Here is a 27,667-nt window from a genome sequence, read left to right on the forward strand (position 1 = left end):
CATGGCATATTAAATTCAATTAAAGCAGAAGAATATTTAACACATTCATTCTGTGACCAAAGGCCATTCTAGCCACTCTGGGAAACAAAAGGATGGCAAGAATCACCTACCAATCCCTGTCATCAGAACAAACAAAGGTGAGGTTACAGGGTTAAGAGAAACTCAGTCACAGTACAGGCCAGGAATAGCAAGCATGACCCTAAGGTGGATTTCTTTAAAAAGAGAATGACTTTTAATTGTGTTTAGAGTTTAATATCCACTTGCATATTCCAAGTGAAAAGAAAAAAAAAAGAACATAGTTCTGGGTACACCAAATCCTCATTTACCTTTCAGTATAATGAATGAAGGCAGGCCTAAGTCAGTCTGTAATGAGGTAATCTGTAATCATCTACCAATGATGATCTGTGGCTTTAATTATCCCGTGTGGCCCTGGGAGATGCACTCCACATGGACTTGCAATCAGGGCTGCCATTTAGCTAGCAAGATCACACACTTCACTGTGACTTGTCGACTGGGATATGCTGATACAAGGGCTGTTTACAAATCAGCTGTATCTATCTCTGCACTGCAGCTGCAACCAGCCTGAAATGGATTTCCTATATAAGCTTGGGGGCTGGGGATTGTGTTCAGCACCCTAGACTTGACTGTCACTTTAAAATATCTGTTAATGGAACCCATTCAAATTCCAAGTTTTAAAATAAAAGGATGAGTTAAATTGAATAAGTAAGCGTCAGAGGCTAAAAAAAGGAGTGGGGTATATGGATTTTAACTACCACTGGCAGCAGAAGCTCACGCCATAATTGCCTGGATTATATGCACTAAAGAGATCTGCTGTAGTGTGACATTTGAACCAAATAACAGAGCAGTCCCCGGAAGAAATAGGAATGCATGCAGAAAATGATTGTCAACATTTCAAACCACACGAGGCTGATGTCCTCTAAATTCAAATTGTTCTGAGTTCATAGTACCTTGCCTCAAAAGCCTGATGTAATCGCCCATTTAACACAAAGGAACGGGGACTTCAGTTTGTAACTCTATTTCTTACCTGCAAGCTGGCAATTACTGTAATTTCAAGATCAGGACAGAGGACTTAGAGATTTAGGGCAGTTGTTCAGTACTTACCATGAGCCAGGCTCAGAGTCCCATCCCTAGCATTGCCCACCCCCCCCCCAAATTAATAACACCCTAAAATATTGGTAAGAAAAAAGCCTGTGCACGCACTCATGACTTGTCAGCTGAGGGAAATGATTAAAGACTGAATTGTGAGCGTGAGCCAGGCTACAGCAATTACAGAGTAGCAACCATCAACCTGGTTCCCTTCCCAGTGCGCCCATGGACGTTCCAATACAACACAGCATGATGGTAAGGTTAGCAGCTACCACTTGACAATGCTGATGGTTTTAAACAAGGGCAATGTGTCCTCCGCCCACCGTCTGTCCATGTTGATTCTGGATGTCACTTCTTTACTATGAGCCATATCTGGTCAGTCAGAAAGTAAACCCCATGACACTGCAGATAATGAAGTACCATGCAAACCCGCACAGCCCAGCTAAGAATAGGCTCACATTTAACACTTCATTGGTTTCAATTATATTTTAGTGTAACTGTGACGATGATGTACATTTAGGAATTATTAAGATTTTTTTTAATGTATTTTCTTCCATAGTTATTTTTTTAAAAAAAAAAAAAAAAAGAACCAACCCGGGTTTGGGGAGGCCCCCACCATACTAATGGCAGCAAGCTGCAATCTGCCATTTCAGCCCTTGACTGTGGGTTGTTTACAGGCAGCACAGTACTTCCTCCAGAGCTGCAGCACAGCCACCTGTGTGCAGCTGCTGTGCAGCACAGCCGCAACTGGAATCGGACCAGCACCACAGCCTTTTACTGTAACCAGTGAGGTGGGCAGCCTCCTTCAAAGCAAAGCTCAGTGTGGAGGGACATGGTGACAAAGTCGTCCCCACACACTAAACGCCTGGGGTTCACACAGTTGCCTGGCCCCCATCTCCATTTGGGACCACCTGCCTCCTGAACCCCAGGGCAGGATGTGGTTTGGCTTGAACAACTTCTCAGCTTACAAACTCAGGCAAGCCCATTTGCTTTGTGCACTCAGACTCCCAGAAGCACATTAACCGCCCCCGCCCCTCGGCCGTTTCTCTGTCTCTCTCAGTCTTCTGGAGAAAAACTTGGTATTGAAGGGAAGTATGACAGTAAAAGAAATGCCCATGCCTTTGATAAGCAAAACAGGCAGCTCCAAGAAAAAAGAAAAAAGAACAGGCTGACTTCATCCACCTCTTTCCACAAACGGTGTGGGGGAGGGGGAGGGAGAGGGAGAGCCAGGGAAGCAGGAGAGCCAGGGAAGCAGGCTTTGTCCTGAGCGCAGGCTGAGACTCCCCAGTAGAGAAACACCCACATCTTCAGCTGCACTCTCTCATCTCATCTTCCTCAACACCACAAAGATGATGCACCTTACTCCTTGGCTTGAGGGTAGACTGGGACACCTGTTATTTCAAATCCCCTTGTAACTTAAGAAACAACAGTGAAATCAAAAGTTTGCTGGGTAGCTTGGCAGCCATGTATACCGCCGATGTGTCTGCCTACAGGTCCTACAAGGATAGCTTGCACCTCCTGGGTGGGCCTCAGCTTCTTGTTTTTTAGATGTGGCCCTGCTCTAGCCCCCAACTGTTCACTAAAATGGATAAGGCTAGACAATTTTTACCACTTCTTTTCCCAGTTTTATTAATATATGGTTGATTGACAAGTGAAAACTATATAAAAGGATGTAGAATACGAAGATTTGATGTATATGTTATGAAATGCGTATTGGCATCAAGCTAATTAAATTATCCACCACTCGCACATGGTGGAACGAGAGAAGTGACTCCTGAAAATTGCCTTTTAACTTCCGTAAGCAACACCCCAACATGTGCACATACAAATAAAGAAACGTAACTTAAAGTTTTTAAAGAATACTTGACTGAGTCGGGCAGTGATGGTGCACACCTTTAATCCCAGCACTTAGGAAGTAAATGCAGGCGATCTCTGTGAGTCTGAGGCCTGCCTGGTCTACAGAGAGAGTTCTAGGACAGGCTCTAAAGCTACAGAGAAACCCTTCCTGGAAAAACCTAAAATAAATAAATAAACAAACTAACAAACACACAAAACCCTTGACTGAATGCAGTAGCACATACATTAAATCCCAGCACCTGGGACACAGACAGGAGGATCTTTGGTCTTCAAGGTCAGCCTGCTCTATATAGTGAGTTTCAGGACAGCTAGGGGTACACAGTGAGACCCTGTCTCAAAAAAATACTTTAACAAGCAACTACAAATGAAAATTTAGAAAACAACAGCAAAAAGTAGAAGTATAGAAGTGAAAAAAGTCAAATTTAAAAGCCTAGTGGATAAGTTCAGTAATCGATTAGGCATGGAGCCAGAAATAATCAATGAACTCAACAATGCATCAATAACATGTACTGAGTGTGAACAAGAGAGAGAAAGTAGCCTCAGATATTCATGGGACAACAGCGTAAGCTCTGTTTGTGTCCTTATATTCCAGAAGACTAAGAGAATGGGAAGAGTAATTCAGACAAATAATGGATGAAAACTCACTAGATTTGGCAAAAGGCATGAACTTCCAGAATCACAAAGTGTGCAGAATCTAAACAGGATAAACTCAAGGAAAATTTTGTCAAGGAATTTCACAATCAAACTCATAATATTAATGACAAAGAAAAAGCAAGTAAGATACTACCTATAAGGAAAGACTGGAGTGACAATGGCTTTCTTTGTCATATAAAACAACAGAGTTCAGTAGGCTGGGGAGATGGCTCAGCGAGTAATGTGCTTTCTGAGCAAACATAACATCCTGAGCCTAGATCCCCACCACCCATGTGAGAGCCAGGCTTGGCAGCATGCAGCTCCAGCCCAGTGCTGGCCAGTGATGGGAACTGTAGTGGATCCAGAGAGCTCGCTAAACAACAAGTCTAGCTGAAGTAACCAGCTAGCTCCCATTGTGCTAGAAGCTGTTGGGCATGCGACTAGAGGAGAAAAATAATCATCTCACCCAGCTGTGAACCCCTAAAACTACAGCAGTAACTTGGCATGGGTGTAACAAACCACTCTTTGGCTGGATTTATGTCCTGCTGCATAAGATGAAACCCATACTCGGCACCACTGTCAGGCCGAGACCCCACGGCTAAACATGCCATTGGCTCTAGGGGAGAACCTGCTAAATTCTGCTAAATGGACATAACATGAATCTGACTCCTAATCACTTATTGCTAATAATATAACATATGTACAGCAACCCCTCCTCCCAAAGGTCAGCAATCACTGCTGAACAGGGGGTAGGAAGAGTGAGCCAGAGGTGGGGGATGACTCCAGGGACAGTGTCTTCTGGACACAGCATGGTCACTGCACATAGACACTCACAGCACTTGTGTGAGCACAGTACCCAGCAATGGAGACGGGGGCTGGGTGTGGTATAATGACTCCTAGCTGAGGAGTTATTAGCAACTGTTAGCTGTTAGAAGAGGGAGACTGCATAAAAAGTGAGGACCTGACTGCTCCAAGGTATGGTCAAGGAAAGGATTTTATTGTAGAAATGAGGGAGAAAAGCACCAGAGGCATCTGGAAGAGTCCAGAGAAGAAGGGGAAGAGGTAGACTAAAAAGAATGGGCCAGGCCACAAGAGGGGTGGGAGGAGAGAGGGAGAGAAGACAAAAGAGAGATGAATTTTGAAAACAAAAATGGAGCTGCTGAGTGCAATAGACTCCTGATTGGTGGTGGTTTACCTTATAATTTTGAAAATTATGGTGCCCACCTTTAGTCCCAGCACTCGGGAGGCAGAGGCAGGTGGATCTCTGTGAATTTGAGGCCAGCCTGGTCTACAGAGCCAGTTCCAGGACAGCTAGGACTGTTACACAGAGAAACCCTGCCTTGAAAAAAAAAAACAAACAATAAAAATAAAAATCGAAAAGAAAAGAAAGGAAGTAAAAGAAAACGATAGGAATTTGGCTGAAACCGTATTTCAGATCTTGGAGTTTGATCTTTGGCTGAGTGGCATGTAGCAGAATACTCTGTCACAAGGCTGAGCGGTGGCAGTGAGCCCCAGCTCCTAGTCAGACATGTGATCAAGAAGATAAACAATTGATATTCGTTGGTGCACTTGGTTATTAATGTTTTATAAGTCAAGTATATTAAATGTACTTTTGACTTATGATCATTTCAGTTTATGAGGTGTTTATTAGGGAATAAGCCAAGGAGCAAATTCAGACGGGATGGAATAAAAGACAGACAAATATACAATTACAAATGGAAACTTTTGTATCACTTTTCTCAGTACTTGACAGAACTGCTGTGTGGGAAAGCAATATAGCTCCAGAACTCAACAACTGGACAAACCCAAAGGTTCCAGCTAGAGTTTATAGACTACTCCACCATTATAGAACATAGCACATGTCCCTTTGAAGTATGTATAGATCTTACTTTGCATCACCATCATCATAATAATAATAGGAAGCTAACCCCAACCTATTTAAAGGACTTGAAATCATAAAGAGTATATTCCCCGGTCATAATATAATCAGCCTGAAAGTCAAAAGCCCAAAGATACCAGAAAAGTGGCGAAACACTTAGGAATCAAATGACACATTTCTAGATAAATTGTGTCCAGCGATGAGAAGGCTGCTTCTCTTTCCTGTCACCTCTCTGATCTGTGACATAGAGCAACTTGAATGGTGCTTGGTTTACATTAGTCAGTTAACACACACTAGCTACTAATGCAAATATTAAGGCACCCCGAGACACTGAGACAGTTCTTGGTGTTTGTCAGTTGGGTGCTGTCAGCAGTCAGAAGCTGCAATGGAGTTAGAAGTATCAGAGGAAGAGGCCTTTCATCTTCAGAAATAAGGGCAGACTAGAAGGTAGAATAGGTAGCACTGTGATGCCATCAGGCCCAGACAACCAAACCACCAAGGAGTTCCTGATCAAAGATGGTCTTGGAGAAAAGGGGAGATGTTCTTACAAAATAAATTCTAGAGACCCAATGATGGCATGGTGACACTAATAACAATGTATTGTATAGTTCTAGAAACCTGAAGGCGGCTACGGGTTTTCCATGTCAGTCAGTGGCAAGAGTCAGAGAACCTCCCCTCAGAGCAATTGCTAGCCATTTTCTAACAACATCCATTTGTTCTCTGGAATTTCTGCAGTTAGAAATGCTAGTAGGCCCAACTTCGGGTCACACACAGCCATTTTAAGCTGCCAACCAGGCTAAACTTTGATCTGGAGGCTTGAGGAATGCATTGCCAAACTCACTTGGGTTTTTGGTAGAATCAAGTTTCTCTGACTGAAAGTCTGAAGCTGTCGTTTCCTCTGTGACTAAAGTCTGTTCCTGCTCCCACAGGCTGTTGTAGTGCCCTTCATGTCACCCCCTTCTTCAGTGGCGTCTGACTTCCTCCGTCACGTACACACAGAGAAGTGCTCAGCTCTTAAAGGTTCATATGCTACATTAGGGCCAGCTGATCACTTCCCACGTCAGATTAGACATGGGAGTTCGGAGTAACGTGATCACAAGTGATCACATGTCCCAGTCACAGGTTGTCAGGATGTAGAGGAGAATCTTAGGGGATCATTTCTAGATATCTGCTTATCTTAGTATCCCTGAGTCAGGGGTAGAAGAAAATTACGGATTTCATTCAAAGATTCTACCATTTGATTGGATTCATTCTAGTGGACTTAGAAGGAGAATGAATTCATTTACATATTGCTATGTTCTTTATGTTGTGTAGGCTTTTTTGACCTGACTATGCCAACCACTCATAAAGCAACTTTATAATATATAATACATATTTTATGTATAGCTATATAATGAGAATACTTTAGAAACATTATAATACTTTCAACTCTAAGTCACCAATCTATGTTCTTGAGGAAAGATATAGATATTAATGCTGGTGCTGCCCTATCAGTACCACAGAATAAAATAAATAACCAAGCTTTACTAAGTAGTAGAATCATCTGAGCTGTTCTGTTTTGAGACAGGTCTCATGTAGCCCAAGCCGGCCTTGAACTTCAACTCGCTACATAGTGGAGGATGATCTAGAACTCCTGATCCTTCTGCCTCCACCTTCATAGTTCTGGGATTACCAATGTGAACCACTATGTAGCCTGGCTTTAAAGCAAACCTTTTGAAAACTCTTCAAAGTCTCTTATTGCGACTCCTCTGTCTACTCCAAAATTCTGACAAGGCAACGCCCCTAGAGCACATCCAAGCAACAGACTGCTGGTTAGAGTCCTCGGCTGGAGCCCCACACGCAGAAGCTTGGCCGTCCAGGAAAGGCACAGCAAGGTCCTAGGCAGTTTAGACTGTGAGCCGCTAGAAAGCTGGCGGTTAAAGCACACGGTCTAAAGGTTCCTTTCGAAGCTAGAATTTGATAATCTTGCCATTAAGGAAATAAGATTCTATTAAACACGATCAACTCAGTGAGGGCACTACAGTTTACTAAGGTCACTGTTCTCCCACCTCACAAGATGTACCCCCTTCCTGTACTGTAACCAGTAAAGCCTGAGATTTACCTTACACATTGCACAAGTGTCCTTAATCGTTCCAGACCCTACGCAGATGCCATCGTGAGAAAAGTTACACCGGCAGGTCCACTTGTCGGACTCAGGAGTTTTTCTGAAAACAAACTATGTGTTCAATGGTGAAATGATAATTTGAGTAGGAATTGCTTGCTGTTAAAGGGTCACAAGGATGGAAAACGACAGTCACACTGCTAATGAAAGGGCATATCCTAAGTGCTGAAAAATGACAAGCCTAAATGTGTGCTAATTGATAAAAATGAATGTTTCCCCTAATTGCCTTACTTCGGAATTCATAGGAAAAATAATGCAGGCCTGTGAGTAGATGAATGCTGTCTTGTCTCTGTTGCTGCTTGTTTGCCCAGAGGCAGGGTCTCACTGTGTAGCCCTGGCTGTCCTGGAACTTACTGTGTAGAGCAGGCTGGCCTCGAACTCACAGACTCACCAGCCTCCACTTCTTAAGTTCTGAGATTGAAAGCAGGCACCACTATAGAAGGCCAAAGGCTGCTTTTTTATTTTAAAGTTTGCTATCTGATTTGATTCCTTTTGAGAAGACATCTGGAGAAAGCATAATGCAGCAAGTGGTATAGAGGCGGAGTGGAATACCATCAGCCACCTAGACAATGCTATCAGATTGGAGGCCCAGGTTCTCGAGCCAGCTGTCTGGAATCCAGAGTTCTCCCTGTTCCCTAGAGTTCCTGCAGCTGTGGGTAAGTCCCTTAATGTCGATACGTCTTGTCGCCTTTTCTGAGCAGTTTTTTTCTAAATCAAAGCAGTACCTGTGTCACAGGGACGGTACAACTTCGTGACGTCATGAAAGAATGCACATGAAGAGCAGGCACTTCACCATGAAATGGGGGCGAAAAGAGCCATCTGCAGGGCTGGTTACTGAGTCCAATGGTAGACTGCTTGCCTGGATTCCATCCTCAGTGCTGAAAATAAAAGAATGAAGAGGCTCTGCCCAGAAAGAAGCACACCGACAGCATCCCCTGGTACTTTTTGAAAAGCAACAGGGATCTTAAAAACACCTGTTGTCATAAATCACAAAATAAATTAGCCTTTCATGTTGGATGCTCAAAGAAAAGCAAAAATTTTCTAATGGGGAATCCAGGAATTGTGCTCAGTATAAAAGAGCAATGTGAGAATGTCTACCTCATGCCACTTGTTGAAGTCCATTCATGCTCCTTTCCTAAACCAAGAACAGCAGCAAAACCCTGCGCTTTCTCTCCAAGTGACATGAGTGTGGAGAGTGTTGGCTTTGTGCCGCATTTAGGGACTATATTGGCCAATCTTTACACAAATACAAAAAAGAAGGCTCCGAACATGCCAATGACAGATTTCAGACACCCGGCGAGGGAGAACTAAGGGGATGGGCAGTCGAGCTGAGAACTGTTATACTTAGCAGGCATAGGACGCAAACTGCAAGTACACACACTTCAGCTTGCAACGACGGAGCAGGCGGCATGTACAGCTACTTCCATGGAAGACACACAGAGCCAGGCCGAGAAAACAGCTCACTTCCTCACAGACGGTATCAGATGCATTTCAAGATCAACAACCATAATCTTTTAACCCCTACCGCAGCTTCCTGCTTTCTGCTTGTGAATTACAAAATGTCTCGGGCCCCAGGCCTGCTTTGCTCTCCTATATGTTACCTGGGAGTCCATACCAAGATACGCCAGACACGATCAAAGCACAATGTTGTGTACAGAGTAAGGTTCTTAAATGATTTAATTAAATCCAAAGGAAGACCCCACATCTGCCTGTGATAGTAGACGCCCTCTGTTTTATGTAGTAGTTTGAGGTATCAGAAAGAATATAGATTTCTCAATTAAATGATTATGACGATTCACCCTGGTTTTTCCTAATATTGTACACCATACTATGATCTTTCATGGTCAGTTCTGGAAAACAATACCCAAACCTGGAAATTAGGACAAAACAAAACAAAAAGCCTACGGTCATGATCATGGGGCCTTTTAGTGTTATGCTAATGTATTTTCTTAAAGGAGACCCCAGGAGAGACATCTGCCTCTCTGGAAGTATAAATTGGACTAATACTCTTTTAGGACATTTTACAGCTCTACAGAAGTCAGAGGATAACCCATAGAAAGTACTGTATGGCACACGGCTCTCTTTTTTCTCCTCTGGTAGAGATGATAGCTCCAAAGGTCAGGGTTTTATTGTCCAACACATGAGACAGTTTTCAATCTCACTTTATAATCTTATTTGAATATTCCACCGACTTTTTAATCAGTTCCTCATATCCTCAGTAAATCAAGTTTTGTTACTCCACAGGTTTCCTCATTAAATGAGTCCAACAAAGCTTAGAAACAAGCTCTCTATGTGCATATTTTTAATAATACAAGGATTAGTCTTGGGGAGTTCCTGGCCCCACCAATCAAATCTGCTCCGAGAGACTGAGCTCTGCGCTTCAGGTCTCCTCAGCAGTCAGACTCACCAAGACTCAGGGTAGTCCGTTCACTGAGCACTGCATGCTGCAGACGAGAGGCTCAAAGTATATGCCCCTCCCCACCCCCTATGGATGCACCACCTTTCTTTTTGGCTTCGTTTTGGTTTTGCTTTTTGAGACAGGGTTTCTCTGGTCATTCGGGAACTCGCTCTGTAGACCAGGCTGGCCTTGAACTCACAGAGATTCACCTGCCTCTGTATCCCAAGTACTGAGATTAAAGGCTATGCGCCACCAACCTCCAGCTGCCCCGGCTTTCTTTAAACAGAAAAAACAAAACAAAACTCTACCGATTGAAATCATGGTGGCATTTCCACTCCTACAAGTACATTATATACATATGAAATGAGTACTTGTGTCCATAGAATACACACAAGAATGTCACAAAAATCCCCAAATGAAACAACCCAAATAGCTATCAATCAACAGCAACAACAACAACAAAATGGATTGACAAGTTATGATATATTCATTTCTGTGCAATTCTATATGCCAAGAGTTAAGTACTGAAACAGGCAACAATTTTGTGACAAAAAAGACATGTAAACTAGCAAATGTTCCTACAGCCCTATATACATGGCAGTTCAGGTACGGGAACACTAATTCATCACAATAAACTGACTATGCAGGTCGGGGGGGAATGTCTAGGAGAAAGCAAGAGAACTTTGTGGGGTGAGAGATGGCAGAAATAGTACTGCTACAGACAGTGGCTATAGAGGTACATTCTTATGTAAAAGCAAAAATCATAATGCATGCTAGTGACATGCATTTTAGTCTATGTAAATTTTATCTGTAAAGTGAATTAAAATTTTTTGAAGAGAGACAAGATAAAGAAAAAACATATTCTAAAGCAGTCAGTGTGTGGTGATTAATACAGAAACCCAGAACTGATCAACATGCAGAGTCCGGTAAGAGGCTAGAGTGCTCGGCCCTCAATGGGGCATCTACTATCACATTCCTGACCTCCAAGGCTTAGGGATCCTTCTGGAAGAGGAGCAGAGAGACTACAAGAGCCAGCAGTAGTGGACATCTGAAGCAAAACAATATTTGCCAGACATGACAACACCATTCTACACATGAACTCAAAGCAGCCATGACTGCATATACAAGATCAAAGGAATCTGAATACCAGCATGGATGGGGTTGGGCTCATTAACTCCCACCCTATTTAACATATTAGCCAGTGGTGGCTGCTGAGGGAGGTAGAGGGGGTTTGCTTCAGGGATTTTTGCCCCGAGGATCATGCCGCCAATAGTAAATGGATTCCATAATTTTCAAAAACAGCTGGGCAGTGGTGGTATATGCCTTTAATGCCAGCACTTGGGAAACAGAGCCAGAGGCAGGTGGATCTCTGTGAGTTCGAGGCCAGCCTGAACTACAGAGCAAGTTCCAGGACAGCCAAGGCTATACAGTGAAACTCTGTCTTGAAAAGGCAAAGAGAAAGAAGAGAGAGAGAGAGAGATCCTATGAAGTTTGGAGGAGAAAGTAGCTAGGAAAGGAATTGATGGGGAGGGAACGGGAGTGCTGATTTGATCCAAATATCACATCTTATATGAAATTCTCAAACAATAGAAGAGATTATAAGAAGAAAAGGTGGGGAAAGAGGGGGAAAAGAGAAGAAGGATTTGAAAAGATTCTTCTAAAATATTTAATGTAAATTGATAAAACCAGATTAATAAAAGTGGGACAAAATTAAAAAAAAATACTGAGAACTGGCAAAGGACAGGTTGTTCTTAATAATGGAATGGGTAAGGATACACCACACCAAGAGGATGGCAGAGATTCTTGCTTGAGAGACTGACACAGTGAGGTAAAGGTGATCACTGGATGCCATTCCTTTAGGAGAGTGGGTTCAAACGGGCACTAGGGATTTGATAAATGGGCTGAGAAAAAACACTGCAGGCAGCTCTCTGATAGCATCAACAGAGGCACACAAACAAATGATGGGACTCCACAAAATTACTTAATTCAGTCCAAGACAAATTAATTCTTAAGCTAAATGAAATATTCAAAACTGGCAGATGTATGCCAATATGATTGTTATTGCTTAAAAACACATTTTCTTTTTAAAATTCGCTGTGGGAGCTTTGATTGTTGTTAAACTCCGTTGTATCCACCTACTGAGTTTTCAATAATAAGCCTAAGGGTGAAGACTTAAAAAAACTGACTCAGCCATCTGAAAGAATCGAAGTTTCCCTAGATTGTGACAGCCACAAGCAGTGCTGTCCCTAGACATGTCTACGTATCCACCATGGATGGACCAAGCACCTCCCAAGAATGTGACTTCGCCTTTCTCCTCTCCGAACAAGGGCTCAAGCCTAGGTTATGGGACAAATGATTAGGAAGAACAAGGGGAGAGGGTGGTTCCTTCTCATGGTAACAGGACAGAAGGCACACTTGCTGGATGGCTGCCACAGTGGTCCGTGATTGCCAGTACTGGGCCTGCCATTTAGTCCTCAGGGCAGACAACGAGGGGGTGGGCTTGCAGAAGAAAACAGCAGGCTCAGGTCAACCTGGAGCCAGATCTTTTTCAAACGGGACATATAGAAAAACCTTAACAGTACCAAAGGGCTAAGGACAAAGCCCCCAGAAGGCATAGATGAGAGGACGAGATGGGAGCAGCCACTTCTCTGGTAAGGGATACAGGCAGCCCAGGGCCACCCCAAAGGTAGGAGACTAAGGAATAGTCCCAGACCTCTGTGACCCTCCTCCCTGCTGTCTTACCCTAGCACACCCTGGAGCCAGAGCCCCTCACATGCAGTTGAGTATCCCCAAGTCTAAGTCAAGGCAGCAAGACCAGTCAGTCAATGAGGGATGCCCTGGTAAAAGGCCCATAGGACTCTCTCACAGGGGAAGCGCCTTCTGTTCTCGAGGCCAGCAGCACTGCCAACGAGAAGAGACTGGATAGTTGCTGCCCTATTTCCCATCTCCCTTCCATAAACCCTCGGAGCACATCAAGAGTGAGCCCCAAACCAATTCTATAGGTATGCCCCATGCCTTCCAATTCAGTTCTATGAATCTGAGATTTGAAGCGCCGGGGCACTAGGCCAACAGAGACACATTAAACACTTTCAGAACAGAACTAGCCCTCTACACTTGAAGCTCACACTGCAGTCTTTTCTTCTCATGCTCCTCCTCTTTTCCCTGCCCCACCTCTTTCTCACACTCCTCCCTTTCCCAAGGCTCACTCTCTTTGCCATACCCTTTACTCCTGCCCCTTCACCTTCACCCCAACCGCTGCCCTCTCCCTTGGGAAACTTCTTACACATTCAACTTTGGCCTAACTTCAAGATCACTCCTTTTCCAAAGTGGGAAGTTTTGTCTGGAAAGGTACAAGCGTCACCTCTCATATACCTATCAACAGAATCGATCAGCGTGAGCCCAGAAGTTGTGCTTTTCTACCCTAAGAATGGGAGGAAGCCCCTTGATTCCAGCATGATCTCAACATTCCTACCACAGAAAGCAAAGAAATGTTTATCAGTGTATTTCCAGTTGACCTCTGTCCCATTCCCCCAGCTTTCTGAACACCAAAGGCAATGAAAAAAAAAAAAAGAGAGAGGCTGTCAGGGTCATTTGGAGGCAAAGACCCTGAGGAAAAACTAAACTAGGGTCATTTTAGAGTCCCACGGGATAGAGGTACAGGCTCAAGTACTGGAATTGTACAGCTGTCATATGCTTGTTCACCAGTACCCCATTGTAACACCTTCCCACCGCCCTTGAAGCCCCTTTGAGGGGGACACTCAATTCTCTGGGTCCAAGATCATAAAGCCTTCCCACCAGCCCTTGAAGCTCCTTTGAGGGGAACACACAATTCTCTGGGTCCAAGATTTCTCAAACATCCTGTTCTATATGGCCAAGACACACTCCTGAATACAGTCTGCTACCACAGGGAATTCAGCTATAGGCCCTGGGATTCTACATTCTGAAGCTCTTCCTACTGAGAGCAATCACTTCTCCAGCATGGGACAGGAAGCTCATGCTACTGGGTCTTTTAGACCTGGTTAGTATTTCCCATGAGGAACAGCCTCCAAGCAACCTCTCCTTAACCCCAAAATCCACACTGCTGTTTACAATGGTTGAGATACATCGTTTATTAACAGGAAAGAAAAATATTTTTCGAATTAAGCCCTAAATGAGTTTGACAATGGGCACAGGTTTCAAAATCGTCTTTATGAAACAGGTTTTATTCAATGCTTCATAGACACAAGGAGATAAAGGAAAGCAATGGAACTCCTATCAGAAAGGCATATCTATGAGGAGAAAGCAGAAAAGAGCATCATTTAGATTCTGCATTTGAGCTGGAGGCTACCTATGCAAATGGCCAAAACTGAGTTTCAAATTCCATTTTGCACGGAACGGAAAAGGGAATAATCTTTCAAACTCTTAAAGCAAATAAACAAATATCTAGACCAAACAATTTCACAGGCTTTATATTTTCTCAGTATTTTCTAAAAAGTAATAAACCAGTTGTGGAAAAGATCATTCTGGGTCTTAAAATGTCATCTTAAAACAGATGATATCCTACATGCACAGAGCAAAATTACACATGCTTTCCTTGACATCCCCCAGGAGATCAGGCTGCCGCTGACAGCCCTAAGAGCCCTGTGCACTTTATCCTCATCCCCCACAGCCTTTTGGTCTGCAAAGCCCACACAGGAAACAGGAAAAAGGGTTTGGCTTTGTACTCACTCTTACAAAGTTGTCAGGGAACAAACCTCTCCTGCCGTTGATCTGCCCCTCCCACCAGCCTCCATCCTCCTTCCTGATGTTGGTGATGACCTCACCCACGCTGATCGTCAGCTCATCGTCGTGCTGGGCCTGGTAATCAAACTCCACTATGGCCTCCACTGGAAGGAAAAGAAACCAAACGAGCAACTTAAGGTTAACTGTTGTAGAAGTCTGAGCTCCAGCATCCCTGCAAGACCAATAAAGTCAGATTAACGGGACTTCCCCCTTAGAAATAGTTAAAATAACAGGCAACCTGATTTTGGTTAACCTGAAGCCCATATAACATAGAAACCACGAAATACTGGTCGTGGTCAGACACAGGCAGGGTGGCCTACAATTCGGTGTCAGGGCCAACAGGGGCTTCAGAAGGGAAACCACACAGTGACAGTGGCCTAACAACACTTACCCAATACACAGGGTATGTGGCATCACTTCTCCAAGCGCAGAGACCAAAGACCACAAACAAGAAACATTGAGTCTTTGGGCCTCTCTTCACCTGACCAGAGATAACTAACCCTGGGGTGTTAAAGTCCTTGGACATCAGTTGTGCAAAATATGAACTATAATTGCCATGTTACAGAAATGATGGCTATCACTCATGACAACATATAGAAGTGAAGACACATGAAGCAGAGGGCTCCCCTGGTTGAACTAATGTCTCAGACTGCCCACATCAGAAGCAATGCTGCCCCAACGAATGAGCTCAGAGGCAGTTGTAGCAGGGGCAGAGAAACTATCCATCACACTGGGCACAGGCAGAGGCAACAGATGAGGAGCTCTTTTGTGGACAAAGTACCAATGCATTTTGGCACAAGTTAACCAGAGATTGATTAATTTACTCATAGAAAAGTTACAAGATTCCTTTAGACTCTGGGGTCTTCTTTTTGTACCTCAATATAAACCAACATCAAAACTTGTCTTTTTTTTCTATTTGCAACTTCCTATGAATGAATGAATACAGAGATGGTTAAAATTAGCTGAAACTCCAAGTGGAAAACAAGCATCTTAAGAGTTATGATAAAATACAGGAAAAGCTAAACGAGCTAAATATGCATTGTAAACATTAATTTGAACACCCAAGATGCATCCTTTTTCTTTGGGGCTCATTTGTGAGGTTTTATTAATGTGTAATAGTCATGCACAATAATGGGGCACCATGTGATATCACAACTCACGCACAGAGCCTGCACTTATCAAATCAGGGCAATTAGCACTTTCATTTCCCTGTCATTTCTTTTTGTAGACTTTGAGTTCCCATTTGGGGGACCTAAGAAAGCAAGAGAGAAAAATCTTAATAACCTTGGTTTTGGAAAAATATTTTTTAAATAGAAAACGAAAAGGTACAAATGGTTCAAAATAAATTCAGTACACTAAGGTGACTTTCCTGGGAAGAAAGGCCAGTAGGGGGATGGGTCTGCATCACAGGGCTTTCCGTTTCTATGAGAGGTGAAGCTCGCACTGCACTTCTGGTTCAGAATAGCCTGTCCTCCAGACCACTCAGGAGGACAACTAATCCAGCCAGTAAACTAATCCAGCAACTCGAAGTAGAACTGCCTTTTCCTAGATCAGTATTTCATTCCACAGTCAGTTACTGCGCTCTCATGTCCTAAATTTGCTCAGGATGACGTTGTTTTGCAACTTCCTGTTACCACTTACCCATGGAAAAGAGGATTATGAGAGCATATACAAGGACTCCCTTCCTGCTTTCTCATGGTTCTGACAAGTACGCATGCAGGAACACTCCAGTTTCCTCTGTACCATGCCCTGATCCCTAATAGTTCAAATGAGCCATGATCTCAGTGGCAAAGTGCTTCCTGTACAAGGCCAAAGATCTGAGTTCGAATCCCCAGAACCCACATAAAGCCAATCAAGGAAGTATGCAGGAGGGAAAAACAGGAGAATCCCGGGAAGCTCATGAGTCAGTTAGCCTGGCATACACAAGCGGCAAATAACAACAACAAAAAAGTGGCGTTGTTTCAAAACAAGGTGGAAACTGAGGAAGGTCCTATGACCTTCACACATCTGAACTCACAAACACAAATGTATGCATACATGTACATCATGCATACAAACACACACACACAGGGTGGGAGTTAAAAATGAGCCATCATAAAACTCAATTTAAAAATAGCTAGGTCAATGAGATAAATCTATCACACCAGCTACTCAGGAGGATGAGGTAGGAGGATTGTAAAACCAAATGTCTGTTTGGGCTGTAAAGCAAGTTCAAGGCCACTCTGCTCAACTTAGTGAGACCTTGTCTCACAAAGAAAAGAAAAAAATGGAAATCCGCTTTCAGCTAGGTGTGGTGACACATTCATATAGCACCAGCTACTTGGGGCTAAGGATAGAGACCCAACAGTTCATCTAGTCTGGGCTACATTTGGAGACCCTCATATCAATTTCTTCTCAAAAGCTTACTTTAAATAGAGATTGATCTATTGAAACAGAGATTATAGTAACCTTTGTTCACATACCAGACCCTAAATTATCTCATTTCTCAGTTAAATACTTTGATGCCCATCTTCCCAAGATACCTGAGGCTCATTTTCAGGGATGTTTCCCAGTGTGAGACACACCCACCTCAGGGATCTGCTGAGGTGATGCTTGGAGGGCAAAGTTCAAATTCCTGTTCATATTAATTCTAAAAAGAGAAAGTGCCAACTTCCATACCGTTCCACTTCCAGAACGGCCCTGGATCTTCATCTGGTCTCTTGTCAGACAGGCAGAGGCCTCTAAGGGCAGAGTGTAGCTCAACAGCCAGGAGAAGCAAGGAGTGCCGGGCAAGGAACCCAAGCTAGGAAGCTCTTCTAGTGCACACACCAGCTCCAGTAGGGGGGGGGGGGGGTGCACCCACAGCTCTGCTGTACCTATGCCTTCTGACGAGTCTCACCTCTTTGAACTAAAATCACCCTCGCTAACTGGCTGAGTAGCTTGTAAGATCTGCATGGTGCCGAAGCTGTAGACTATTCAATTCGAGGCCGTGGAAACAGGAAAATGTGGAACTGCCACTTCGGCTCCTGGTGAGAACTCTGTGACTGCCCTGTTTAGAGATGATCGACAGTTCAGGCCAATCACAACTTACAGGGAAATGACCAAACGACTCTCCGTGAGCATCAAGGAAACTGGAATGTGAGCTTATGCCCTCGATGACAGAGCTATAAATGTTGGGCTATTCCGAGATTAATAACATTTCAAAACTAAGTGTTTGACCCTTGAAGGAAAGAGCCTTGCTTTTCCTCCAATTGTCTATGGCCATACGAAACTCTTTTGCTTGTTTCCCGAACGCTCTCTGTCCCTAATAGAAGATTAGAGCTCCTCACACAGGAATATCCAGTCACCTGTCATGTAAATTTGGTCAATGAACCACATACATGATAATGGAGATATGAAAAACTTGTATCATCCATGATCTCACAGTCACCTGTGTGTGCATATGCTGATGTTCTAACAATATAACACATCACATAAAAATGTATCCCTGACAAAATTTTTAGATACCCAAACAATATTGTTGTTTGGAAAAGAAACGAGGGAGTTGGAGAGATGACTCAGTGGCTAAAAGCACTCACTGCTCTTCCAGAGGACCCTGGCTCCATTCCTTTACTCACATGATGGCACACAGACCTCTGGAACTCGTTTCACATTCTTCGGACACTAGGCACACATGGTGCACATGCCTACATGTATGCAAACACACATATACATAAAATAAGATGTGTAAGTGAAAGAATGAAGAAAGAAACAAGGTCTGGGAACATGGCTCACCTAGCATGCTTGAGGTCCTAAGTTCAACTCTCAGCCTCACAAGAAACCAAAACCATGGGGCATGAACTCAGGCTCCCCAAAACAGATCCCATTAGACAAGGAAAGGGCAACTCTCAAATTTTCTGATAGGAAACATGAAAATGTTGGGTAAGGGCAAACTGATAGAACCCAAGTCCAGGTGTGTCTTCAGGAGAGGGTGGGAGAACAAGGAAATGCTCTAAAGAGGTAAAGGGAGCTGTTTCCTGGTTAACTTCGATCCTGTAATCTTTCAGGAACTCTGGCGGGACCAACGTGTGGAACACAGCCTTGCTTCTTCCTTCCTAAACAAGTCATATCTTCCGACTCTCTACCTGAACTTGAGCAAAGCAAAGCTAAAAAGAAAACAAGTAGAGTCAGCTTCAAGTAGATGGCTACTAAGAAGTGAACAGCTGCTGCCTGGCATATTATGCCAAGTCAGGGAGAAAAGCATCCCGGCTTTTCTTCCCTCTCTCTTTCCATGTGCGTAAGAGCCTGCCTTAGGGGATGCCCACTCTGCATGGTGAGGCTGGTCGCGCTGGTCTGGGGATGCTGGGAGTGTAACTGCAGTGTCCGAGTCCTCTTCCCAGCAGAGTCCCCAGCTGCTCGCTCTGAAATGCACTCTTGCGCTAAGTTCACAGCTGAGAGGAAATGGTTCCCAGATCAAACAGAATTGAACCTCCTCTTTAACCTTAGGAAATTATATGTACCCTCCCTGCTTTCTAGCCTCAGAGGGTCCCTGGCCCTCCTCCAAACCACATCCCTAGCTTCTCTAGCCTCCCTGGCTCTGCCACCGAGTTCAGCTTCTGCTGCAGTGAGTTCTCCTGGTGAGGTTCTAAATGCTTGCTGGGCTTGAATCACCCTGAGTTTGTTCTACTGTGAGCATCTGGGGGCATTCAGTTTCTGTAGGCTCTCAATGCAGACTTGAGAATCCAACCACTGAGCTTACATTCTATATTGATAGTTTCTGCCCAACAAAGACACCTCTAAAATGTCAAGTGCCAATCTCATTTCTGCAAATTGAGTCATATTGTTCAGAGCGCTAAGGGAGTCTGCTATTTAAAAGAACCTGCGGTTAATTCTTTTGTGACATGAATAATCACTTCCTGCTTTACCTTTCCTGTCGAGATCATTTTTTTACAGATCAGGTTTCTCTTAAGGTAAAAAAGCTGTGCAGGACTTTGTTAAGAACGCCTAAGTCATGAGCTATGTCTCTCTTCCTCCCTTTCAAAGGTTTAGGACTTTTCTTTCCAATGTAATGGCACAGTTACAGGGGCTACATGTGCCATGAAAGTATAACAAGGGGCTGGACAGATGGTCCAGCAGTGAAGAGCACTCACTGGTCCTCTAGAGAATCCCAGTGTGACCTCCAGCATCCACATGGTAGCTCACAACCAGCTATAACTCCAGCCCTACCAAGAACCTATGCCCTCTTCTGGCCTCTGTGGGTACTTCATGCACATGGTACCACATCCATACTCACAAGCAAAATACTTATATTTATATTTAAAAAGCACCTTTTCAAAGGTCGAACAAGCTCTTTGTTTATTTGGGGCAGTACAGGCCACAGTGCGTATGTGACCGTCAGAGGACAACTTGCAAGAGTTGGTTCTCTCCTTCCACTATGTGGATTTCAGGGATCACAGATCAGCAGGCTTGGGAGCAAGTTTACCCGCTGGGCCATCTTCCGGATCCTTATAACAGACACCTAGAAACTGCTTCTGTTGAAAAGTAATGATCACTCACTTGGGCTCATGAGGCAAAATAACATCAGGTTGAAAGTCTAGCATCTGCCTCCATTTTGTCTCCTTTACTCTGGTTCGCCTGTTTACTATTCCACACAGACTTGCTAACCGCTCGGGAGTGTCATCTAGAAAGCCACAACACCTAACGTAACTTATTCCCCCCCCCCTCCGTGCTCAAGACATGAAGATAAGAGTAGCTGAGAGATCTGATTGCCCCCCTTTTACAATGTCCTGTTCCGCTTACTAGAAACAAGGCACCTAAAGGTTTTGAGTTATTGTCATGAATCTTTGTCACGTTGGACTGGAGCAACAGCAAAGCCTCCCTGGACAGATCACACCCCCTCCCCACATGAGCACAACTGTGTGTGGTAGCAAGGCTACAGCATGAAACAGGAGCTATGAGCGACTGAAAAGCAGCCTTCTCTGCGGAGCTGTGTGCACTGCTTCTTTGGGTCACCCCCAGAAGCAGATCGGAGACACTGATCACTCAGCCCAGTGCTAACCAGGACTCCTTAATTATGCAGACCTCTTACCACTGAGACAGTTCTTCTAGTTAAACCTAAAGTTCCTGGCAGTACCCCAAAGATAAACCAGGGACCACTGGTTCCCTTTATTTGCTTTGCTTCTTAATGGGCCACCTCTTTCTCAGCTCAGCACCATTCCTCAACTCTTGGACTGGAGTCCAGGACAAGCAGCTGAGCCTAGGCTGCAGGGGTTCCTGGAGCTGGGCCAGCGCTCTAAAACTCCAAAAACAAAGAATACGAATTGGTTCAACATTTTTTTTTTACATGGACTACACAGTGACAGGATACTTTGGACTTACTGGAGTAAATAAATATTGAAATTAATTTTAGCTTTATTAATGTGGCTGCTAGAACATTTTAAATTATATGGGTGGCTTGCATTATATTTCTATTGAATAGCAATGGTCTAGAATAATGCTTAGCAGGAAAGCAATAAAGAGTTCAGACTATATAAACACAGCCAAAATATTCATCAGAGCCCACGCCTATGCCACCAAACACATATCCTTGCCTATAGGAAGCTACAGGTAACTTTAGCAAACGAAGGAAAAAGATTACCTACAATTTTTTTTAAATGATACCCTTCGGGAAACTATCTCTGCATGAGCACAAAATTAAAGCACTAAGCAAAGTAAAGTATCTCAGAGGTGTAATTAGGACAAAAGTAAACAAAATCCCATATTTAAAGACTTCATAAATTTCAAAACTTAAGAATGTCTCCCCATTAGAAAAAAAAAACAAAACAGCCCCCTCCAGTTGCAGGCTGTGCCAAAAGCCAGCCTCCACAAGTTCGCTGTAACTACTATCTGCAAAAAACCAAAGCTACAGTTAACAAAAAAGATAGAGCCCCAGGAGATAAGAGATCTGCTTAGAAATGCTAACACTTCAACCTTCCCTATCTCTGCCTTCAAACTTGCTGAATGCCCCCCCTCCCCGAAAACATGAAATGAGTGGTTTTTTAACTGTTAGGTTGGCTAAGCCAGCTGTCAAGCAGCTTCATGGTGAACTCGACACAGTGGCAATGCTAGAGGCCCCGCTGTGGGACTCAGCCCCTCCTGCCTTGCCCCTGTACTTCCTCTTTCTTTGCTCCACTTAGAGCTTAATTTCATGTTGGCTTACCCCAAGCAGGCTGCAAGCCTCATGTGGGGAGGAGCCCTTATGTGTCCCAGGGTTCTGGCTCCCCAACCTAGCATCCCATGTGACTCAATAGATACATGAATAAACCAGAACACATGGAGGAGGATGGAAGTTTCCAATTAACTTCCTTTGTTCCACACACATACACATATTGTTGCAAAGGTCTCGGTAGGTGTGGCTTTAAGCTGTAATCACTTCAGAAGCAGAAATGTCACATACTTGTGGCTTTACACTTTTTCATTGTGTTCATTCTGATGAATATATTTTTAATTTTAAGTTTTTGTTTCCATCCTGTTTAATGAAAGTATAGAAAATCAAGAAGTAATTTTCATCAGAAAGAATTTCATGGGGAAAAAAGCATAATTGCTGATTACTGGTGATAGAAATAACCTCAGATAGTATCTTGTCAAGTAAATTTCCTAATTTTGCAGGTGAAGAATTGAAGTCTAGAATGTTCCATGACCGAAATTTGGCATTTCTGCCCTCCTAAATGACAGTTTTCAGGAGAGAAGTTTGGATGAAAAGCTAACATCAGTAGTAATTGAGACCAGCAAGATAGAGACTTGGGCACCACCAGAAGGGCTTCTTCCACGCCCGCCCCCATGGAGCAGAGTTTCTACAATACCCAGAAATTATAGCAATCAGGAGCATATAAAAACCTAGGTGCAAGTCCAAAGAGACTGGAAATAGATGAGTGGTTGCCTGAGACCATGGATGTGATCCGATTACAAATGTGGGGAGGAGAGATCTTTTGGGGTAATGGAAACATTTTAATCTTAAACTGTGGCAAAAAATTACACCATGCTATAAATTTACCCCAAACTCACAGTATACACTTACATATGTGAAACGCTATACCTAAATTTATCCTTTAGAGATAAAAGTGGAAACATTATGTGACCCACATTTAGGAACTTCTAACTGGAGGTATTTGCTCAAGTAGCTGACTATGTTGGTGGCCCCAGGGGGCCCCCACTCTCCCCATCCAGTGAAGAAACCCATTTGCAGGAGTGTCTCCTCCCCCATGAGATACAATCTGATGAGAATGCAGCTGACATGGCCAATATTCCGCCAGCCCATGGGCACAGAAGCTGTCTGACTGCCAGCAACGTGACAGCAGCTGGGAACAGCTAGGCTGCACAGCGCAGTGGAGCTCTCAGAAGCAGACTGGTTGCCGCTTTTCCCACACACGATTCTCCAGCTTCTTCCACCACACAACCCACCCCAAAGCCTTTCCATGAATCACTTGCCCTCTTTAGTTAAGAGATAGTTGTTTTCTATTCCTTACAACTAGACAGCCCTAACGAACTCATGTACCAACTTAGAAAAAAAAATGATACTCGCCGAGCAGTGGTGGCGCACACCTTTAATTCCAGCACACAGGAGGGCAGAGGCAGGCGGATCTCTGTGAGTTCCAGGCCAGTCTGGTCTATAAGAGCTAGTTCCAGGACTAGGACTGTTAAACTGAGAAACCCTGTCTCAAAAAAACAAAATACAAACAAACAAACAAACAAAGAACGATGCTCTTCCCCACAGCAGGCCAAGCTCTCGCTATGCAGTGCTTTCTTATTAGTGTCTGGGCTAGGGGCTTGGAGACTGGATTTGCCAGCTCGAGGACACAGGGACAATGAGCCTCTGCATATACAATGAAGCTGATCTCCATTTGCTTTGGGCATCTTCATGAATGTACCAGTAAGGGCCACCAAACCAATAAAGGCAGGATTACTAAGGCCCAACACTGGTAGGAAAATAACAGCAACTTTCTCTGAGGAAGACAGGCTCAGAAATCAGACCCCAGTGGCAGAGCCACTGGGCATGGGCTCTCTCTGAGCAACAGAGAGCAAAGCATAGGCCGGGATGGCTTTCTGCGGGGTGCAGCGAGGTCTGTCATGGGCCCAAGAACAGGGAGCTCAAAGCACTAATTGGGCATCAGCAGGGAATGGGTGAGGAGAGAATAAATCAACACAGGAGAGAGAAAAAAGGCCCACCATTGTCTGCCTTAAAACCTTCCTGTTCCTCACTGTTCTGAAGGATAGCACAAGGAACCCTGGCCTCCCAGGCCAGCATCTTTTACAGATAATATGAGTTATAAGAAAAAGCCCGATAGGCCTAAATAAGTGAATTCCAGTTCATGAGGCAAAACACCTTGCCTGGGTCCACATTTTGTGTTTAATATTGGAAGAGGGTCTGGTCCAAGGATAATGGACAACCCCTGAAAACTCTTGGGTACAAAAGCAGCTCCATCAATTGAGAGCCAGCAGTGTCACCGGCCATTGTGATTCCTTACTGTGAGGGAGGGATTCTCTGCACATCGCCCTCCCTCACTGCCTACCCACTGAGAACCCACTGAGAACCCATATAGATCTCTAGAATTTCCTCCTCACCTGTTACCCAGGCCGGTGACTAAGTGTATCTGCTCAACACCGGGAGCACCCTGAGGGAGCATTTATTCCAAACTACACCTTCTCACGTAGTACAAAGAGCTACAGTTACAAATGTAAGCTTTTACTTGATTGGATGACGAAAAAAGACCAAGATCAGCATGGCCAGCTAACTACACAATAAGGATGCCTGAGTGGCCATAGAGTGTCAAGCACCACTGTGGTCCGCTTCAGTTCTATTCCCACCTCTGCCCTGACTAAAGATCAGAGCATGCAAGGCAAGGTGTGGACAGGAAAGAGCTCATAAAGCCTTGAGGCCGCTGGTATCTCACAGCCTGGACGCTGAAGCCACAGGCTCCCGGGGCCAGGCCCTAGAACACACACCTGGGGACCAAGGAACCATGCATTATTAAACACTTCAGAACTGACATTACCAACTCCCGTAAACCGAGCATGCTGCTCTTCTCAAAGATGTTTAGATAAACTTGGCAAGAGCAAGATTGGGGAGATTTTTAAGAGAAAAAGCACAGAAAGTGGCCGCAGAGTAATTTGTAGATTCAAACAACAGTATAGAATAAAGATCATTTGTTATAGGGAAGTCAACAGAGGAGGGGTCTCTGCAGAAGCCATGGAGGGAAAAGTAAACAGTCTTTTAGCAAACTAATATAGTAAAAACTCAGTTTAGTCAAAACAATTTCAACATTTAAAGAAGACATAATTTTTTTGCTCAAGTATAAGAAGGAATTCATGCCAGGCAATGGTGGCACACGCCTTTAATCCCAGAACTCAGGAGGCAAAGGCAGGTGGATCTCTGTGAATCTGAGGCCAACCTGGTCTACCAAGCGAGTACTAGGGCAGCCACAACTGTTACACAGAGAAACCCTGTCTCAAAAAAACAAAAAAAGAATGCACACGAACATTGTTTTATCTGAGTATTTAATGTTTTAAGTAATAAAATAGCTCCAAGATACGTAGATGTTCATGATTTTATACTGACACCCTAATTCCCAAACTCCAAAGAGTTCCAAAGAGAGTTAGACACATGCCTGATTAGAACATCATCTCCTATCTCTGATGATGAAATGTTCTCGAAGGTTTGGGACCAAGTAGAATACATAAACTTTAAAATAGAAGAGCAGGCAAGTGTCTGCTTATAGCAACGTAATTACAGGTTACAGAAAACAAAATGAGAAAACAGTGTTCCCTCTTTCTCAGTAGTCCCTCATTTCATGAATTAATTTTATTCAACAGACAGTATAAGGATGGTTGAAACGCATTCAATTGCGGTTAATACATCTAAAAGGTTTGCTCAACCTATTTTACTCCAAATACATTCCTAGAGCCTGGTAGTAGAAGAGACTGTGTAAGGACTGTAGCGATGTGACACCTGCTTTTCTGGAGGACAGTATGAAAAAGATGGGAAAAGGGCTTTGCACGTGGGCAGGGTACATTTCAGGGTACCTAAGCTGACCAGCTGCAACAGGCCAAGTCCAGGTCAGAAGGAGGGAAGTTAAGAACATTTCAACAGGAAAATGTGCTCACTGTGAGCACTCAAGAGCTGGAGCAAGGGCTGAGTCACGGAAGAGACTGTGCCAACAAAAAATGCAGCGTCTAATCAGAGAGAAATGAGAGAAAAGACGAGAGGGCACCGCACTGAGCCTTCCTTGCCTTCCTCAAGCACATTTTAAGTCCCCTTTCAAGCCACATCGCCACCCCCACCCCCATTGGAAGAATTCTACTACAGTTGTGGAATTTTACTACTGGAAGTCCCTAGAAGACAGACTACATGTAAAACTGAAGCTTGTGGCTGTAGGTAAAATACCTGCCTAGCAAGAGTGAGAATCAGAGTTAGATTCGCCATACCCACATTTAAAAAAAAGCCAACGTGGGCCAAGGAACTTATAATTTAAATGTTGGAGAGGTATACCCCTGGGACTTGTTGTCCAGCCAGCTAGCCTACTTGACAAATTCCAGGCCAGTGAGGCTCTGTCTCAAGAAGGTAGGAAGAAAGAAAGGAAGGAAGGAAGGGAGAGAGAGAGGGAGGGAGGGAGGGAGGGAGGGAGGGAGGGAGGGAGGGAGGGAGGGAGGGAGGGAGGGAGGGAGAGAGGGAGGGAGGGAGGGAGGAAGTTGACAATGCCTGAGGACTAACAACCAAAGATGTACCCTGCTGCATACACATGCACACACACAAGAACCTAAGAAATGTTTGCTGCTGAGTGGAGAGAAACACAAGGATGAATTTGATGAAAAGTCGAGAATCCAAGAAAATGAAATCTGAGCCAAAGCTAAAAGCAGACGATAACAGCAAAACCATGGCTCTTCAAAGCAGCCTAAAAATGCAAACTGTCATAGCAAACCTACTTAGAGTTCACCAACATCTAATCAGCATAGAACATCTAGTATATGTGCAACTCTATACTGGGAAGGTTATCAGGGACGATGCACTGTAGTTCATGCATTAATGATGCTACACTGTGGAATATTCCTTTACACTATGTGAATATATGTTGCTATGATTGCTTTAATAAATAAGGTGACTGACCAATAGCTGAACAGAAAACGGTTACGCAGGACAGCCAAACTGAGAATACTGGGAGGAAGAAAGAAAGGCAGAGTCAGAGGAGCTGCCAGCAGACACAGAGAGAAACAAGATGGGCATGTCATACTGAAAAGGGTATCACATAACATGGCAAAGCATAGATAAAAATACGGGTTAATTTAAATATAAGCGTTAGCCAGCAACATGCCTGAGCTATTGGCCGAGCAATTATAATTCATAGCAAGTCTCCATGTCGGTTGTTGGGGAACTGGCAGCTGTAGGCAGCAAAGAAATGTCCATCTACACTGCACAGTGACTGTGAGTTTACCTTAGTGAGTCCCAGTTTGAGAGTCATTTGGGTAATGTTTTTACTATCTGAGTAATCTGAACTAAGTTGATAGTCAAGATCTACTTCATGCATGTCTTCTTAATCAATTTCTTTGTAAAGGCTTGGTCAATATATGAGAAAACCACTTAGTAAGTGTGTATATACTCAGAGCATCATAAAACAGAAGTAAGGTTGAACCCCAACATTTTTCTTTCCTATAAAGGTTGTAATTTAAAGTTAGACAAATAGGGGACTGGAAAGATGCCTTGGTAGTAAGAGCACCTGTCTCATGCCAAAGACTGAAATTATCAGCACCCATATGGTGGCTCACAACCATCCATGACTCCATTTCCAGGGGATCCAAGGGCACCTTCTGAACTCTGCAGAGGCATACATGATGTGTATACATATATATGCAGGCAAAATATCTATACACATAATGTAAACAA

At 43.8% G+C, this 27,667-nt stretch overlaps 1 protein-coding gene across 8 annotated transcripts in view; it reads right to left on the reverse strand.

Annotated features, from left to right (window-relative positions):
• Sh3kbp1 (SH3 domain containing kinase binding protein 1) overlaps nt 1-27,667 on the reverse strand; it is a 317,007-nt gene that overhangs the window by 251,559 nt on the left and 37,781 nt on the right. For 7 of the 8 annotated variants that reach the window (XM_041642315.1, XM_041642313.1, XM_041642317.1 and 4 more), the window contains exon 2: nt 14,743-14,900. In XM_041642315.1, the coding sequence (XP_041498249.1) occupies nt 14,743-14,900 (158 nt within the window). The remainder of the gene's footprint in view (nt 1-14,742; nt 14,901-27,667) is intronic. The other variant, XM_041642312.1, reaches the window with a different exon arrangement.

Source organism: Microtus oregoni, unplaced genomic scaffold, assembly GCF_018167655.1.
Source record: "Microtus oregoni isolate MIOR12 unplaced genomic scaffold, Mior012 000074F_000, whole genome shotgun sequence".
NCBI classification, from domain to species: Eukaryota; Metazoa; Chordata; class Mammalia; order Rodentia; family Cricetidae; genus Microtus; species Microtus oregoni.